This window comes from Ictalurus punctatus, chromosome 28 (assembly GCF_001660625.3).
Source record: "Ictalurus punctatus breed USDA103 chromosome 28, Coco_2.0, whole genome shotgun sequence".
NCBI classification, from domain to species: Eukaryota; Metazoa; Chordata; class Actinopteri; order Siluriformes; family Ictaluridae; genus Ictalurus; species Ictalurus punctatus.
The window spans coordinates 4,959,810-4,976,870 of NC_030443.2; the positions used below are offsets into that span (position 1 = coordinate 4,959,810).

General features: G+C 42.0%; 1 protein-coding gene across 2 annotated transcripts in view; it reads left to right on the top strand.

The window, feature by feature from the left end:
* Window positions 1-17,061, top strand: part of doc2b (double C2-like domains, beta) — a 155,751-nt gene that overhangs the window by 136,525 nt on the left and 2,165 nt on the right. For both annotated transcript variants that reach the window (XM_017460595.3, XM_047151752.2), the window contains 4 exons: window positions 6,079-6,205; window positions 11,820-11,977; window positions 15,178-15,259; window positions 16,872-16,968. In XM_017460595.3, coding sequence (XP_017316084.1) covers window positions 6,079-6,205; window positions 11,820-11,977; window positions 15,178-15,259; window positions 16,872-16,968 — 464 coding nt within the window. The remainder of the gene's footprint in view (window positions 1-6,078; window positions 6,206-11,819; window positions 11,978-15,177; window positions 15,260-16,871; window positions 16,969-17,061) is intronic.

A 17,061-nucleotide genomic window follows, 5' to 3' on the forward strand; every position in this document is an offset into this window, starting at 1 on the left:
AATTAATATTGCTGGTTGTTAGTGTGTTATTGGAAAAGCGGAAGGCGTACAACGGAAGGTATCGGTACCCAAGTCAAATGCGATTTCTGTGGATTTCACGGACGTTCACGACGCATTCCTTTTTTTTTTTTACTTAATAGGAATTAGAGATTTCCTCCAGTGGACGTGAACTCTATCGAACTTTTAGGATCCGCTCCATTCTGTTTCATTCTTAATAGTGCAGTTTGTTCCCTAAGCAGCAGAAGAGAATACATCAGCCTCCGCTTCATTCCTATGCTAAGCACTTTCGTAGTGTTGTCGTCTCTCTTCAGATGTCACATTAAGCATTCTACAGCAATAAATAAAGAAATAATGCGTGTATTTGCGACTAAATCGCTGCAGGTTAGGAGCGAAAGGGCGAGTGTGCCACATCTCTCGCATGTCTGTCTGGACTGTAGTGAAATTAATGAGGCATGGCAACGGCTCTGCAGAGATCGCTTGTGATGAACGGCTCAACTCTGTACTTTCTCAGGACTGCTAATGACTGCTGGCAAAGTGTTAGCAAAGAATTAACCCCGTCAGTCCTGCCGTCCCGTCGCTCTTAGAGATGCAGCCAACCCACACCCACCCCCTCTTTACGATATTGAGAAATTCGAGCTATTGTATGTAGCTCGGTTTTAATTCAGCATCTTTGTTGTTGACATAGAGTTACAATTTAGACTTTTTTTTTGTACCAGTTTATATTTCTTCAGAAACTGATGAAGTAATGAATGTTCATCCTACATAGTGATGTTTTGTAGGTAGAAGTTTTACTTCCTGTTCCAATACTGTGACCCACCTTGACCTGCATGTTCTTATTGCCAGAGCATGCTCGCAGCTGTGTGTGTGTGTGTGTGTGCACAGGTAATGTGTATTGATCTGGGAGGGCCCACCTGATGATTCACCATGGCTTTTCTTTAGGCCCGTCTCCGCTAGTTTCCATGGAAACGCAAAGTATCCTTCAAAGGTCTTTCTTTTCGGGGGACGAGCGCTCGCCCTTCATGCAAATAAGCACTAAACAATGACAAATCATCAGCCTCCAATCTGTCATTTCTGAAACGCTTTCAGTCTTTGGCCCGTAAGTCAGGGCTGCGCTTTTTTTTTGCTTTTTTTTTTAAGCACCTTGTCTAGCCTTGACGTGTCCTGGCCTGCAAAACCCAGCCTCTCTGTGTGGACATTCAGGGAATGAAATGACTTTATTATATGTGGCTCGCTCTCTTTCTTTCTCTCTCTCTCTCTCTCTCTCTCTCTCTCTCTCTCTCTCTCTCTCTCTCTCTCTCTAGCTCACTACTGCATGAACAAATAAAAAAGAGCAGATCTTAAACGTCAAAAGCCTTTCTGTAGCAGTGAGAAATGTGCATTCAGTTCCCATGTCTCTGACTAGGAGTCAAGACTGAGACACGTTAAATGTACCCCAGTAAAGGCGTTTTTAAGATGACGTCATGTTTATCGACAGTACCGGCAATATCGCCAGTGATTGGTTAATGTGGTACAAGGTAAATACACACCTATCTGACGACACATCAAATACGTGTTTGATCACGATACGAGTGGTGCATATATGTAGTAAATTAAATCGAACATTTACCCAGAGTATAACATTGACCCTTGAGTAATATTGACTTTGTCACTGAACATCTAGAGAAAAACCAATTGAACTGTGGGAGGATATGCGGTCGATGTAGCCTTCAAAACGACTCGGATATTATCGGATAATCTGCATAACTGGGTAAAAAAAACCTCAACCCAACTAACTCACTATCCCACGCCCAGTTTTTAATGTGCTTATTGTCTTTCACAATATTGCACATTAACTTGACTGTGATGTGGATGGCCAGCGTTAATCAGTTCAGATCTGGTCCTGCAATGTTCCGTGATATACCGATAATCTAAAATTAGTTTAGATATTCTCCAAATTATCCCTGTAACGAGTGACTTTTAGCCTTAAGTTTTAAGTTCTACTTGGAATAGGTCAAATACAACAAGTAAAGATAGCTTGTAAATGGCGTCAATGACGATGACTCCTCGTGTGGCTCCTCGTGTCCATCTCTCCCTCTGAGACTCTCTCTTCATAGGTCACTCTTACACACGTTAGTAATCAATTAGGCTGAGCCCTGGGAAAATTCATTCTATGGCTATTTATATCCAGGATGCATTTCCGGGTAAAGGAAAAACATGAAAGTGTGTTAGTGAAGATGTTGGGGCACCACAGCTTCAGTGAATCTTGACATGCGGAACTGTTTAGGTAACGTTCTAGATAATTCGACTAGGCTAATCATTAGCTAAATGTTAGCTGGTTAATAGGGATTTTAGTAGAACATAAAACACTTGCTTCTATCTTATTATGGTTCATACCTTTTGTTCCATCTAAAGGTTACTGAGGCACATTGAAGGTTTTCTGGAGGCCAAACACCTTACTAAAGACACTTCATGTTAGTTTTATCTTTAATTTGAGAAAGAACATGAGAGCGAATGTGTATTAGGTAGCAGACCCCATTATTCAGGCTGAAGTTATTCAGGAGGTGAGTGACCTGACGGAGGCTGACTTGCTAAGAGCCGATACCATCCTACTCTGACCCCACCCAGGTATATATCAGACCTGTAGCAAACAGAATTTTAGTTCCAGGTGCGTAAGAACTGACATTAACGCTCAGGTGAGTGTACTGCAGTGTGGTCATGTCAACGTATTCAATGATTAATCTGAACTGTCAACACCACCAGGTTATTGCAGCACCTCCTATTGATTTCCTCCGTGCTACAGGTGTGCGCTGTGTGGATTTATGCGTTAGCGCTTATCTAGCCTGTAGGGTTTCAGTAGACGTCACCTTCTCGCACGTCGTAGCACTTTCGATACAGCTTTAAATCTTGCCACTATTCATGAACATTGATGTACGTGATTTTATATCCCACGTTGCCAGGTCACATCCTCTTTGGCAAATCAGTGGACATCCTATGTTTAAAAAATAACAAAACAAAAAAAAAAGGCTCTGAAAGAACCATTCAATGAGTCCTGAGTCCAGAGCATGATAGAGAGCGTTTTTTCCCTGATGACACTGAAAGGTGTTTGGAATGATGTGTATAGGCAGAAGACGAAACGTGAGCAAAGAAGCGCTCCGGCCGTCTGTCTCACCGCAAAGTGGGTTATTCCGTGCCTTCGAGGGTCTCCTTCATTCTTCAACTCGTTTGTCCTTATTATTTGTCATCTCCCGCTGTCTCCCCAGGTGGTGTTCTAAGGGTGGGCTTCGCCCCTAAGCTCAGTCTGACATGCCACTTTTTGTCCCACTTTTTGTCTTTTCTTTCATGTTGAGATGTATTTCAATCAGATTAACAGCGCTGCTGAATTCCAATTGGTCAGGAGGCGTCGATACATTTTCCATAACAACAGCTCTCGCCATCACACCACTGGCAAAGTTAATTATTTAATTATAAAACAGCGTACCCCATCATGTTTTATTCCTTACATATAACACCATAAACGTTGTAATTATCTAACACCGTCCCGAGTGATGGCAAGACCTTTGCAGAAGCTATGTGAGGGGGCACAGATCTCTGACTCGCGCAGCACTTCTGTCTCATAGCACTACTATATTAATTAAGAACAAGGGGAAAATGGCTCGAGTATCGTCAGGTGTACCGTATTAGACCTCGTGCAGCTTTATGCACACTTTCCCACGCATGACAGCAACGTCTGATTAAGCGGCGTAATTGTTTTCTCTGCCGACATCATTAAAGCTGAGACTGTGGACTCCTCCTTAGTAACAGGAGTCGAAGTTCTAGCAGAATCGGAGAACCCTGAAAGAATTCCGTTTCATTAGTGACATTTAACTATGCAGGTGAAAACCCTATATACATTAAAATTCGAAGGAAAGTGTCATGTACGCTCTTACCCGAGCTACTTACGAGACCTTTCGTGAGACCTTTTGAGAGTGAATAAGAGTATGTGGGTGAGTGAGTGGGCAATCATATACCAAATCCCCAACACACCTACACACACACATACACAGACTTCAATAAAAGAAAAGCCTTGAGAATAGTACATATGTACACTTACTATGTCAATTCCATCTCACTTACAGATGGCTTGGAGTCCAACAATAATGTAATAATATCTAGTATGGGTTGGCGACGTGGCAAAAATATCATATTACGAAACATTTCTGCGCTACATGATGCATCACTTTCAGCGTTCAAAAAAACTTTACACTGTAATATTTTACGATCGTTAATCTAAAACTGTGTCATTTCTATAGCAACAACTTGGATAGGTACATTCTACAGCTAACTATTTTTGTCTTATTAACTTCCGATTTTAAAAATTTTACCCGTCTTCCATCAGGTATTTAAAGATTTATTCGCTACACGTCGTACTGTCAAGATACAGTTCGGCCACTTTTATTTATTTATTTATTTATTTTTATATCTCTCTGGAAAGCTAGAGATTTGTAAAACTGCCCACTACTTCACAGGAACACTGGCTAACCATCTGTCAATTCCTGAGGAGTTACATGATACATGAACAGCACTATGAGTCATAACCCATCTTCATTTTCAGAATGATCGTATAACTAAGAAAATCTCTTGTATTTGGGGATCCTGATGCAAGAATTATTCTGAGATTAAAAAAAAAAAAAAACGATGACTTTGTAAATTTTGTAAGCAGTAGATGTTTTTTTGCTTATTTGTTATTTGTGTGTGTTTTTTTTTTGTTTGTTTGTTTTGACATGACCTTTGTTTCTGCTTGGATTGGTGCTGCAATGTCGCAGCGCTTTCATTCCTATTAGTCTGTTTTCTGAAGCCGAATCAGCTAAATTGATACCTTTTGGTTCATTTGCTATTTGGTTTGGTTTCCGACTGCAATAATTAAAGAAAGCAAAAAAGCGTAAAACGTTGGGGAGGATATAGCTTTCATTCACTGGCCAGAAATCCAGTGACAGGGGGAAAAGAAAAAAAAAAAAGTGCAGCGTTGGAATCGCAAAAATCACCCGTGCATGGAGAAATAAATGAATTGACACTTAAATAAAGAGTTTAAGATATTTGGTGTAGCGACGCCACCCTTTATTTTCTCTTTATGTTCGTTCATCCCGCTATTCACAACACATGGCATTTCTGCAGTTCTACAGCTCTGTCCTTTGGCTCAGTTTAGCAGATTATATCTAAAAATATATATATAATCATCTGAAAAAGGTGCATCCAATCTCAAATACATAGCATGTTTGGTTCACTTCCTGCAGTTGGGTTGATTCAGAGTCAAACAGCTTTCTCGCTGCATTTGAACTGCACTAGGGTTCACTTGGAACTGGACCAAGACACTCTCAGGTCGGTTGTTTTGGCCCACACCCGTGTGCGACTGGCACTCTGGCGTACTTACCTGCGCAAACTGTGGAGCGAAAACTCGCCAGGGTAAAATTGAAAACACTGTAAGAGCTCTCAGTGCTTTATTTGGAACTTGGTCCTAATCCAACACCAAACTCTATCTAAAAGAAGCAGAAGCAGTGTCTCCATCCTTCCCTAGCATATATTTAGTTTCTCTCTAGTGGTGTAATTGGGTAAGAAACTTGCGTTCTCTCATTAGGATCCAAGTGTCATGTGGGAATTGGCAGTGAATAACAGTAGAGTGTTAAAAATGAATTCAGTATACGTTATTGCACCGTCTGCACTAATGGTAAACGAAAATGGTTCATGAGAAGTCTATAATAAGTTGGTCCTCCAGTCAAAGCCGTACTAATCTCTTTTCAGTGGTAAACATGCTATAAAACAAACAGAATAGATAGTAAACGGAATAATCCCATGACCGTTATACTCCACAGCACTGTTAATTAAGGAGGGAAGTGAAATTTATCATCGACATTCAGCCACAAATTAAAATGAAATTAACGAAGCTTGAGGATACAGCCTTTGTGATTGATGAACCCTTGTGCCTGTCATAATGCCCTGTTCAACTTCACCTAATTGCATTATTTACCTCTAATATCCTGAACCCTGCCTCTTTTGTCCAACCTGTTGCACTGATGAGTTTTATGGCAGCGTTTAATCTTGTCCCTGTGGTTACTGTTGTCACAGGATTTCCGTGTGTGATGAGGACAAATTCCGGCACAATGAATTCATCGGCGAGACTCGGATCCCCCTGAAAAAGCTCAAGCCCAACCAGACCAAGAACTTCTACAACTGCCTGGAGAAGCAGCTGCCTGTGAGTAATTCCTAATCATCAGACTTATGAGAGCTCATACACGTGAAAATATTGGAAATTATTTATTACAGTGAATCAAAATGCCTTTGGATAACTGGAAAATTAGGTGTTTTACAAAGATGCTTTAAGCTCCAGATGCCAAACTGATGATTGTTGCTGTTCACATTGCATATCAGTCTAATCTAATAAGAAAGCGTTCAGTGATTGAGTTGCCTGATGATGATGTGCAAGCATTGTACGTCTGAGTTATGATGATGTAATGATGATAGACTTACTGTGTGTCTAAATCTTAGATGGGGACTTGCGTTAGGGACTTGGACTCGAGTTGCATCTGAGTCGCTCACAGCTCAACTAGGACTCTCAGTTGACTGACTTATGATGTGACTTGGACTCACACCTGAATGACTTGCAATTTGACTTGAAGTAGCACTTGACTGACTTGCGATTTGACATGGATTCACACCTCAATGATGTGTAATTTGACTTGGACTCGCACTTGACTGACTTGTGATTTGACTTGGATTCACACTTGACTGACATACGATGTGACATTGACTTGCACCTGAATTACTTGTAATTTGACTTGAACTAGCACTTGACTAACTTACGATGTGACCTGGACTTACACTTGACTGACATATAATTTGCATTGGACTCGCACTTGACTGACTTGCGATTTGACCTGGACTCGCACTTGACTGACTTGCGATTTGACCTGGACTCGCACTTGACTTGCAAATTTATTTGGACTCGCCTTTGACTGACTTGCGATTTGACTTGGACTCGAACTTGTAATTGCAGTTCACTGACTCGTGAATTGACTAGGACTCACTTTACTTGTGAATTGACTTGAAACTGCACTTGACTGACTTGAGATTTGACTTGGAGTTGCACTCGACAGCCAGTAAATACATTTATTATTGTCTGCACGAGTGTTCCCTGCGGTTTTATAGACAGTGTAGTTTTCCAAACGAATCTTGATACGTTTGTACTGTCGTTTTTTTGTCCTTCTCATAAATGCTAATGCATAATAATACAAGACAGTTTAGGACCTTTGTGAAAGAACTATTCAGATAAACTGTTTTAATAACCCACTGTTTCTCCACTGAAAAATCTGGCAACTCGTACATCAGTTTCCTCCCATCTAACAAAGAACTTCAACACACTAAAAGCACTTTGTTTTTAAATGTTACAGGAGCCACAGTCAACCAGAAGGAAATGGAATTCAGTTTAATTACAGGCTTTCATACAAAGTCGATTATTCTGTTTACAGTCTTTTCATTAGAGAGAAGAAATCAGTAGGCATATCCATAGTTACACCCTGCACATCGTTCACTCGTTCTGACACGAGAGTCTTCATTTAATAACACTCTTCCTTACTGAACGTACATTTTTTTGGAACTCTTTGGCGGCTCTTTAGTTGAGCATTTCCAGTGTTTTACAACAGCATGATGAGCTATAGCCTTGATGTGCCTTTTATGGCTGCTTCAAGTCACATTTTGCGCTCCATCTCTTCATGTATGTACTGTAAATCTGACCATTAGTCATGGCATCATCTTGGTCCTGAATGGTGATCTCAAATGCTGAAAAATGGGTGCTTGTGGACGCATAAGTGTTCAGTGCTTTAACAAATGAGCAACTTCAGCTTGCAAAATAGCTTAAAGTTTTGTAAGACAAATTCAAACACAACCTGTAACATTGGTTAGTTTGGATGGCAAGTGTATTATCCCTTTAGCCTGAAAAAGTAGCTGGGAAACTTGAGACTTGGTCATTACATGCTCTGGATCAAGTCTCTCCAGCACTTTTATTCTCTCTGGTTCAACAGAGAATGTGTTCAGTTCTCACCCAGCCGCACGTACACGCATGAGAGTCGCCTTAAGAGACATTTTAGCATGTGACAAGTACAACTTCTGTCACAATAAATTCACTGCCCAAGACATTCATCCTTGAAGAAGCTCAAAACCAAAGAGGACTTTCACCAATTAAAATGGGTTTTCTTTAAGCTCGAGTGCAGCTGTCTGAAGATTAGCCTGAAGACCACTTTTTACTTGTTAATGAAAAACACCTCTGGCCTAAGACCTTCCTAAGTCCAGGTATTTTGTAGTGCCAGGATTACGTGAACAGGTTCAGGTGGAGTAGCCACGGCATGAGGTATAAATTTCCTTCTCGGCAAACGCATTATCTGGATTAGCAAACTATTCTGTGCGTTCCCCTTATTTAAAGCCCTTATTATTATTGTTCATGTTTCCTCATGAGATTGGTAACCCAAGTTCAGTACCTGCTTTAGACGTTAGAGTATTTTTCCCAGTGAATGTCTTTCTAATGAAGCTCAGGGCATCTCTTGAAGAATTACTCCACTTAAACCATTATGAACTTTACGCAGTACGGGCAGTATTATGTAATTTAGGAAATTGCTGAATGAAGTCTACCAGTGGTTTATGAGTCCGGGTGTTGTTGTTTTTGTTTCCTTGTGGAGGCATTACATGAAATGTTCTTTCTAATAGTAAAGTAATGACAAAATATGAAAAAATATGGATGCATGCTTTGCATGGGAATCGGCTTTTTAGCACTCGGTGGCTTCGAGGCTGTACATTAATGTCTTGCACACAGGAAAAAACAGAAGTACACAGGAAATATGTTTGTCTGTATTGATTCCCCGAGTCACATATTTTAATATTTTCATTTCAAGGTGTTTAAGCCATAAGAAACCAAGTCTCTTTAGAAAGCCTATGAGAGGTCAGAGATTCTAAAGCTGTTGATAACCTGGCTCAGAGGCACTGAGAGCTGAAATAAAATGAAATTGCGTACCAGCACAGATCTCTGGAAAACGAATACTATTTTTGTATTATTATTATTATTATTATTATTATTATTATTATTATTATTATTATTATACTATTTGCAAACTTGTTGGTTTGGATGATAAAGGGAATTGAAGTGCTATGAACCGAGGTAGTAGTATTCCCTTTGCAAATGCATGCTCAATAAACAGTGTTGGCCCAGTAATGACACGATTTGCTGTACTGATGTATGGTAAGCTGGTCTGGGCCTCGGCGGATATAATTATCTTCTGTTGTGATCATCCTCATTGTCAGAATCTTTATAAGAATAAAACTCTTATTGGGCACATGCATATGGCTGAATATTTACAGAGCAGCAAGTGAATAAGCAAATCCTCTCACAGTTAACACAAGCTTCTCGTAACCCTAACCGGCGTTTCCAAAAGTCTCCGTTTATGAGGGTCGAAAACACCGCGCTAGTGTAAACAGGGCCTTAGTTCTCTAGTTTCACAAAAACACAGGGTGGCTAACATTACCAGGCTAGCTTCCTACCATCAGCTGCTTTGTGTGTTGTGTGTTATGCATGATGATGTATGACATCTCTAAGATGGTGTACTTTATGATGACTTAAGTCCAAAAACTGCCCCGAGATTCACAGCTGAATCCAACCCCCCCCCAAAACTTTCATTTCCTCACGCATTTGTCACAGTCATTTAAAGTAACAATTCAGTGCGCTGGTCTGCAACAAAAAAAGAGAAAGTGCAAAGGAAAGTCGATACACTCCATCACGGCCGGTCGTGTACGACGGCAAATTATCCGAGGCTCTGTGAGCAAAGCCGTAGTGTCAGATCCGAGACTGGTTAGGCCGGACAGCGATAATGAAACATGATGATGGGATGCCCTCAGCGGATGTGTAAATTTAACATGACACCACTTAGCAATCACCCAAGCATGGTATGTTTGGTACTCACAATCTCTTCGACAGGTGTGGGAAAATAGGGTTCGTGCCCAGACGTGGTGTCCATTGCTGTTACTAACTCATCACATCCCTTAACACTATCTTTAATTGTTGTTGTTTTTTTTGGAACATCACACCCATTTGTGTTTCATTCATTGCTTACTATATAAATAATATCTGCTTTAATTATTCATCTATCATTGTATTATTAAAATGGAAAGAATGGAGGGTAGCAGAGATGAACAGATGACATTCAGTCACCAGTTTATTAGCTACGTGCATATTTTATAGCTTCATTCATATCATCATTGTCCACTTTACCGACCATTTTCAGGTTAGGCCAAATTCCAAATGGCTTCCCTTTCTCTATGAATGCAGACTACATAGTGTGTAACATAATGGTGTTGCAGAAGAAAAACAATGTACTATATGCCCAATAAAATGGCTCAGACACCAACAAAACCCTTAAGGTGCCTGTTTTTACTAAATATCCTCAATACTAGGATTAAAGTATTGGCCCCCTTGCCTTCATTCTTAAGCACTCACCGTTGTACAATTTCTGACTATAACGTTATGTTCCCCCTCCAGCAATGGAAAGGTATCACCACAGGACCACAGCCTCCCAGATATTATTTGGCTGGCGGGTGATTCTCATCCCCACAGCGATGCTAGCATAGAACTAGCATAATGTGGTGTTGGTATGAGTGTATCAGGTAGAGCAGCAATGGAGGGATTTGGTGGGATCTGTGATGCGCAGTCATTTTTGATGCCTGTAATCGAGGACGCCGATGACACGATAACTTTGGAACTTGAGTTCTCTGTAGATTTCGGAAAAGATATTCCCCCTGCTTATTACAAGCATGTTGCGCTCTTGAGTACTGCTAATAAGCACATGCTTCCTTGCTCCGTTCCTTTAGCGATCGAACGATCCGCCAGCTTTCCAGCACTACCACGTTTTTGAATTGAGAGATTTACTTTGTTCGAAAACCTGTTGTCTGCGACAAAATATCTCCCTGAAAGCCAAAACGCCATTGTCTTTCTTGTTTTTCTGCATTAACATGTTAATATTCCCTTCTTGTTTGACAGGATAAACCATTCAAATTAGAGCACTAAATCTAACAGCTTGGATGAGTATTAAGGATGACACGGAGGCTGCTGCAAACACCCACATTCAAAAAACCTTCTTTTAATTAGTGCATTACGATTAGCTTCTATCTGCGTCACTCAACCCAGCTGTCTGTGGTTATGATGGATCTCCAGTCAGACAAAAGTTTAACCCACTAATAAACTTTAGATCTCCTCTTAGAGCCGATTCTGGCTTCTGGAGCAGGTACCAGCTGGCTGCCAGCATGGAGCTGTTTGTTTAGGAGGGAGTGTGTGCACACGGGTGTGTGTACGTGCTCCGGAGGGGACGGAAATGAGACAGCGCTGCTGTGGGCGACGAGCAGAGACGCCTCCTCCACAGCTAATTAACTTCATGCTTGATGGACCGAGGTGGCTTAGAGTTCAGGAGGAAACCGGGGGAAAAAAAACCCCGCTCTGAACTCAGTCGGCCTCGCATCAGCCGGGAGGCAAAATTTATTTATTTATTTTTTAAAACAGGTCTAGACCGCAAGATGATATTTTAGCGATGATTATGAATCAGACAAAACTAATTACTGGGAAATGGGAAACGTGCATATTGGGATTTTGCACCATACTGTGTGTTCTGCTTGCATAACTACATGAAAAGCTATTACTCTGTTCATTTCATTTCATTCTATTTTTAACCTTCATTTTTCTTTTCCACACAAAACTAGGGTATATGCCGACGAGCCCACGGTCCGCAAAGCGCGACCGCGGTCTAAGCTCTCACTCTCGTACGCTCTCCTTTCAGATCGATAAGACCGACGATAAGTCGTTGGAGGAGCGCGGGCGCATCATGATCTCGCTGAAGTACAGCTCGCAGAAGTGTGGCCTGGTGGTGGGCATCATCCGCTGCGCTCACCTCGCTGCCATGGATGCAAACGGCTTCTCCGACCCTTACGTTAAAACGTGAGTTTCTCTCTGCCTCTGTGGGTTACGAAACCCTCTCCGGTCTCAACTCCTCTGCTCAACTCGACTCCTGTAATGAGCTTCGCTAGCTGTATAAGGAAGTAAGGAATCGCTGACTACCTAACAGGTCGTCGCTTTATATTTACAGCAAGCTTAGGTACGGACAGCGACGTCGAAAAGGGTGAGAATTAAACCCGCTACTTTGCCAGAGAATCGTCCACATAAGCACATTTCATTACATCCAGGAACACAAAGCGAGCCTATATTCACAGAGCCACCGTACCGAGTTCAAAAATACGTAGGATTAGCTCACTTGCAATGAAAGAAGGTAATCAATAAGGAGCAGTACTCTAAGGTGGGCACGTCTGAAAGAAATTGCCAAGGCGCTCACGTACCAAAATTTACATTCCGTCCTAAATGCTGAGTTCACAGCTTGTGGGTTGAGGGTGATAAAGCGGAAATTCTGATACATATGGGATTTCTCCTCACAATTCACATTGAGTAATATACGATAGAAAATATTGCATTCTGAGGATTAAGAAAAACTGAACACACTACAAACCTACTCATCTGTCATGATTAGACTGATTAGGGATTTAAAAAGCTTAGTGTGTGTGTTTATACGAACGATTGAGACAAGGTGCAGCATCCACATACAGTCATGTGATATGATGCTCCACAAGCTATTTGATGGTCACAGATGCGTTAATCGTCATTGTTTCGTTTAGAATAACGATCCTGGTGTCTGCACAGAGAACGAATTAGGCTTCAGAACACCCTCGCATTCAACCTGCTTATAAAACCTCACCGGATTAGTGCATCTGTGTACTGGAATGAACAGCAATCAGTTTCCAAGAGATTATGCTGTAGCATCACACAGCGTGGCATGTTATTCAATTCTGGAATGCTTTTAAACCTGTTGAACCTATTTCTGTCTCCCTATTGTGGCGAGAGCTTATTGAGTACTCGCAGTAAATTATACCGTTAAGGCTGGAGCAACGTACGCACGGCTTTTACAGTTACCCCTGCGTCCTCGCCTGTATTTCAATCGTTCTGTCCAACCTCTTAATGCTTACTTGGACGCCAACCACCAAAAACACCAAAAAATTTTCCTTTCTCCGGGCGGACGGTGTTGTGATGCAGTCGAGAAAGTCCGATCTGAAAACGGCGAGTCATGAGCTTCTCCACCAAATAAAATTCTCTGCCTTGAGGGACAAAAAATATGGCCATCACAGACAGTTAGTCATAGTCAGCCGTTGAGAGAGAGATGGATGAGACCCCTCTTCTGAATATTGGCTTATTGAGGCTTTAGTGGCTGTGCTGGTCTCAGTATACAGAAAAGTGTATCTGAGGATAAGAGGCTCCTGAGAGAGAGCGAAAGAGAGAGGGCGAGAGAATAACGAGTAACATGCGCTGAAATAACGTCTTAAAGCTGAGTAGAGCTGACCAATCAGGACTCAGGAAGCAAGGCACTGTTGTCTCAGCGTTCGTGCCTCAAGTTCTTCTCAAAAACATGCACTAAGATGTTGTCCATCCATAGGAGGTTAGAATTAAAGCCCAAACCTGGATTACACCAAACCGCAGCATTATTAAGCAGCTCAAGCGGCGAGTAAAGACGCAAGAGGGTGGATGGGGAGTATGCATCAGTGGTGCAGGAATTCGTTTCAGGGTAGGGTGAAGTAATATACTAAATAAAATCAGCACACAATCTGTAGAATTAAATTACTAAGTGCGACTGGCTGATGCATTTTGGCTGGATGCCAGGCAGTAGGTGATGGCACAACTCTGGGGGCAGTGGTGGCTTGGCGGTTAAGGCTCTGGGTTACTGATCGGAATGTCGGGGGTTCAAGCCCCAGCACTGCCAAGCTGCCTCTGTTGGGCCCTTGAGCAAGGCCCTTAACCTTCTCTCCTCCAGCAGCGCTGTACCCGACGCTCGACCCCAACTTCCTGACATACGCGATATGCGACATATGGATATGCAAAGAAAAGAATTTCACTGTGCATATGTGTATGTGATCAATAAAGACTCATTATCATTATTCATTACTAAATCTGTTATTTATTCATTTAATACATGCTCTACTGTCAACCACTCTCGCCACACTTAATAACGTTGCTGTAAAATTCCTTAATGAGAGCTCCACATCATGAAACTAGGGGGATTTTATCTTATTTACACTATCCCTGTGCTCGGAGTGTAGCTAGCTGGCTGGTGGCTTTCAAATAGAAAGTCGTTGCTAGTTCATCCTGTTTCTCACTGTACAAGCTGGTAACCAAAAGAATATGATTAAACAAATCAAGTGGCGTAGCTAACCCAGCTATGCTTCTGGTGTGCAATGTACCTTCAAACAGCCTTCAGTTCATAAAGTTTCGGCGTGTGTCAAACACCCGTTTCACCTGTTTATCATGCTCCTTCAATATCATTAAGCGAGTGCTAATTAGACGCTTAATCTGCGACAGTATTCGGTGTCACGAGCTTCATGAGTCACTACACAGAAACGAGCACCCAATTCAACTCTCAAAAAAAACGTTTAGCTTCTAACCCATTGAGTCCAAGACGAGGTCACGGTGCTCGTCTTCAAGACTTCTCACTTAGGTGCTCCTGGTACCTGTTTTGCACTGGAGAGATTGTGAACTGGTTTTGTTGTGTCTGTTCATCAGCAAAGTAAGAGGGGGGGAACATGACCACGTCTCACTCGCTTTGTCTTTTCCACAAGCTGAGACCTTCCAAGCCGTTCAATACGCAGGACTTTGTTGGGAAACGGCACATCTTAACAGCACACAAAAACACTGAGGCGCGATTTAAACTGTGCCGTCCGTGACCTCCCTGTGGGGAACTTCTTTAATCAGCATCCAGGGCCTGAGTTTCTCTGCCTTCGGAGCAGCGTTATTACCAGAGGGTCAGAGCAAGCCTGATGTGTCGTGTCAGGGTCATTTGCAGCAAAGCATTCAGGGAGTTTCTTGTAATCTTTTTGCTTTGCTGAATCAAGTTAAACATGCACTGGTATATCCTTTCTGCTTGACTTACTATGGTGGAATGGAAAAAAAACAAATAAAACGTGTATGATGTAACAGTGCCCTCTGCTGGAAATCAGTTTGTACACCGCTCCCATGCATTTGTCAGATTGGTGAATTGAGTATTTCAGTATTATAGTATACGGTGATACCTGAAATAACGTCGACATCTTAATGTGTTTCAGATACCTGAAGCCGGATGAGAACAAAAAGTCAAAGCACAAGACTGCTGTCAAGAAGAAGACCCTTAATCCAGAGTTTAATGAGGTGGGCTTCAAGCTGCTGATTTTTTATTTTTTTTTTTCATTCTTTACATTTCATACTTCCCGCCAGATATCGTCATAATAATATTGTTAGGATTTGCTTACATATTTGACTTATTTCCACGTATCGGCCATGTGACGTGTGGTACAGGCCAAATTATAGTATTACAGTCAACTCCGGAATTATGTCTGAAAAAGCTTAGGAGAACATCACCACCGCATACTGACCCTTTGTAGTCTCTCTTCATTTCACACCACAGGTTCATTACTCTGGGCTCCAATCTGATTAGGATTACTCCAATCTGATTTGGATTACTGCAGAGCAAATATACTGAGGTTCATTTTCGCTTTGGATTGATGTTTTCTTCGTTTCTAAGACTAAGGTCCAAGTCCTAGACGTAACCTCTTGGCAGAAGCACCACTGTTTTTACATTCTCACTGTAGAGAGGGCAGCTGGATGCTCTTATTCCCAACACTGATCGTGTTTATCCGTATCTCTTGAAAAGGGCTTTACCTGTGTGCAATCTCATACTCGGATCAGTTTTGAAAAGTTGTTATATTTCATGTATGTAACTAGTCAGTTTGTTTGCATTTACACCGATCAGCCATAACATTAAAACCACCGTCAGGTGACATGAATAACATTGATTGTTTCGTTTCAGTGGCACCTGTTAAGGGGTGGGATATATTAGGCAGCAAGTCAACAGTCAGTTCTCAAAGTTGATGTGTTGGAAGCAGGAAAAATGGGTAAGCGTAAGGATCTGAGCGACTTTGACGAGAGCCAAATTGTGATGGCTAGACGACTGTGTCAGAGCAGCTCCAAAACGGCAAGTCTTCCCGGTCTACAGTGGTTAGTACCTACCAAAACTGGTCCAAAAAAGGACATTCACTGAACCGGCGACAGGGTGATGGACACCCAAGGATTGTTGATGCTCAAAGGCTAGCCCGTCTGGTCCGATCCTACAGAAGAGCTACTGTACACAAATTGTTCTGGGCAACATTCTGATGGGAAGCCTTGTGTCCTGGTATTCATGTGGATGTTACTTTGACACGTACCACCTACCTAAACCTTGCCGCAGACCAAAGTACACCCCCTTCATGGCAACAGTATTCCCTAATGGCAGTGGCCTCTTTCAGCAGGATAATGGGCATGACGCATTATCGTGACAAAGTGTTCAAGGTGTTGACTCGTCCTCCGAATTCCCCAGATCTCAATCCGATCGAGCATCTGTGGGACGTGCCGGACAAACGAGTCTGATCCTCAGAGGCCCCACCTCACAACTTACAGGACTTAAAGGATCTGCTGCTAACGTCTTGGAGACAGTTAGCACAGCACACCTTCAGCGGTCTCGTGGAGTCCACGCTTCGACGGGTCAGAGCTGTTTTGGCGGCACAAGGGGGACCTGCACAATATTAGGCAGGTGGTTTAATGTTATGGCTGATTGGTGTATTGTCTATTCTCTTGAAGAATGGTAATTATTTCTGGATTTTACTATCTTGAAACTTCTTTCAAGCTCTTTTCTTGCCACTGTGTTATTATTCACCTCTTGGATTCCCCTGTTCAGAAGCATATGCGCTATTATAGGTGTTTCATTTATCTCCTTGTTTTTACATAGGAGTTCTTCTATGAGATTAAGTATACAGAACTGAGCAAGAAAACCCTTGAGGTGACTGTTTGGGACTATGACATTGGCAAATCCAATGATTTTATAGGTAAGTAAGTTTGTGGTGTCCGTTGGGTGTCTTGCGGCTCTCACGTTCACATGTTCCACGTAACCTGTGGCTTGTCCTGTTCAATGAATCAAA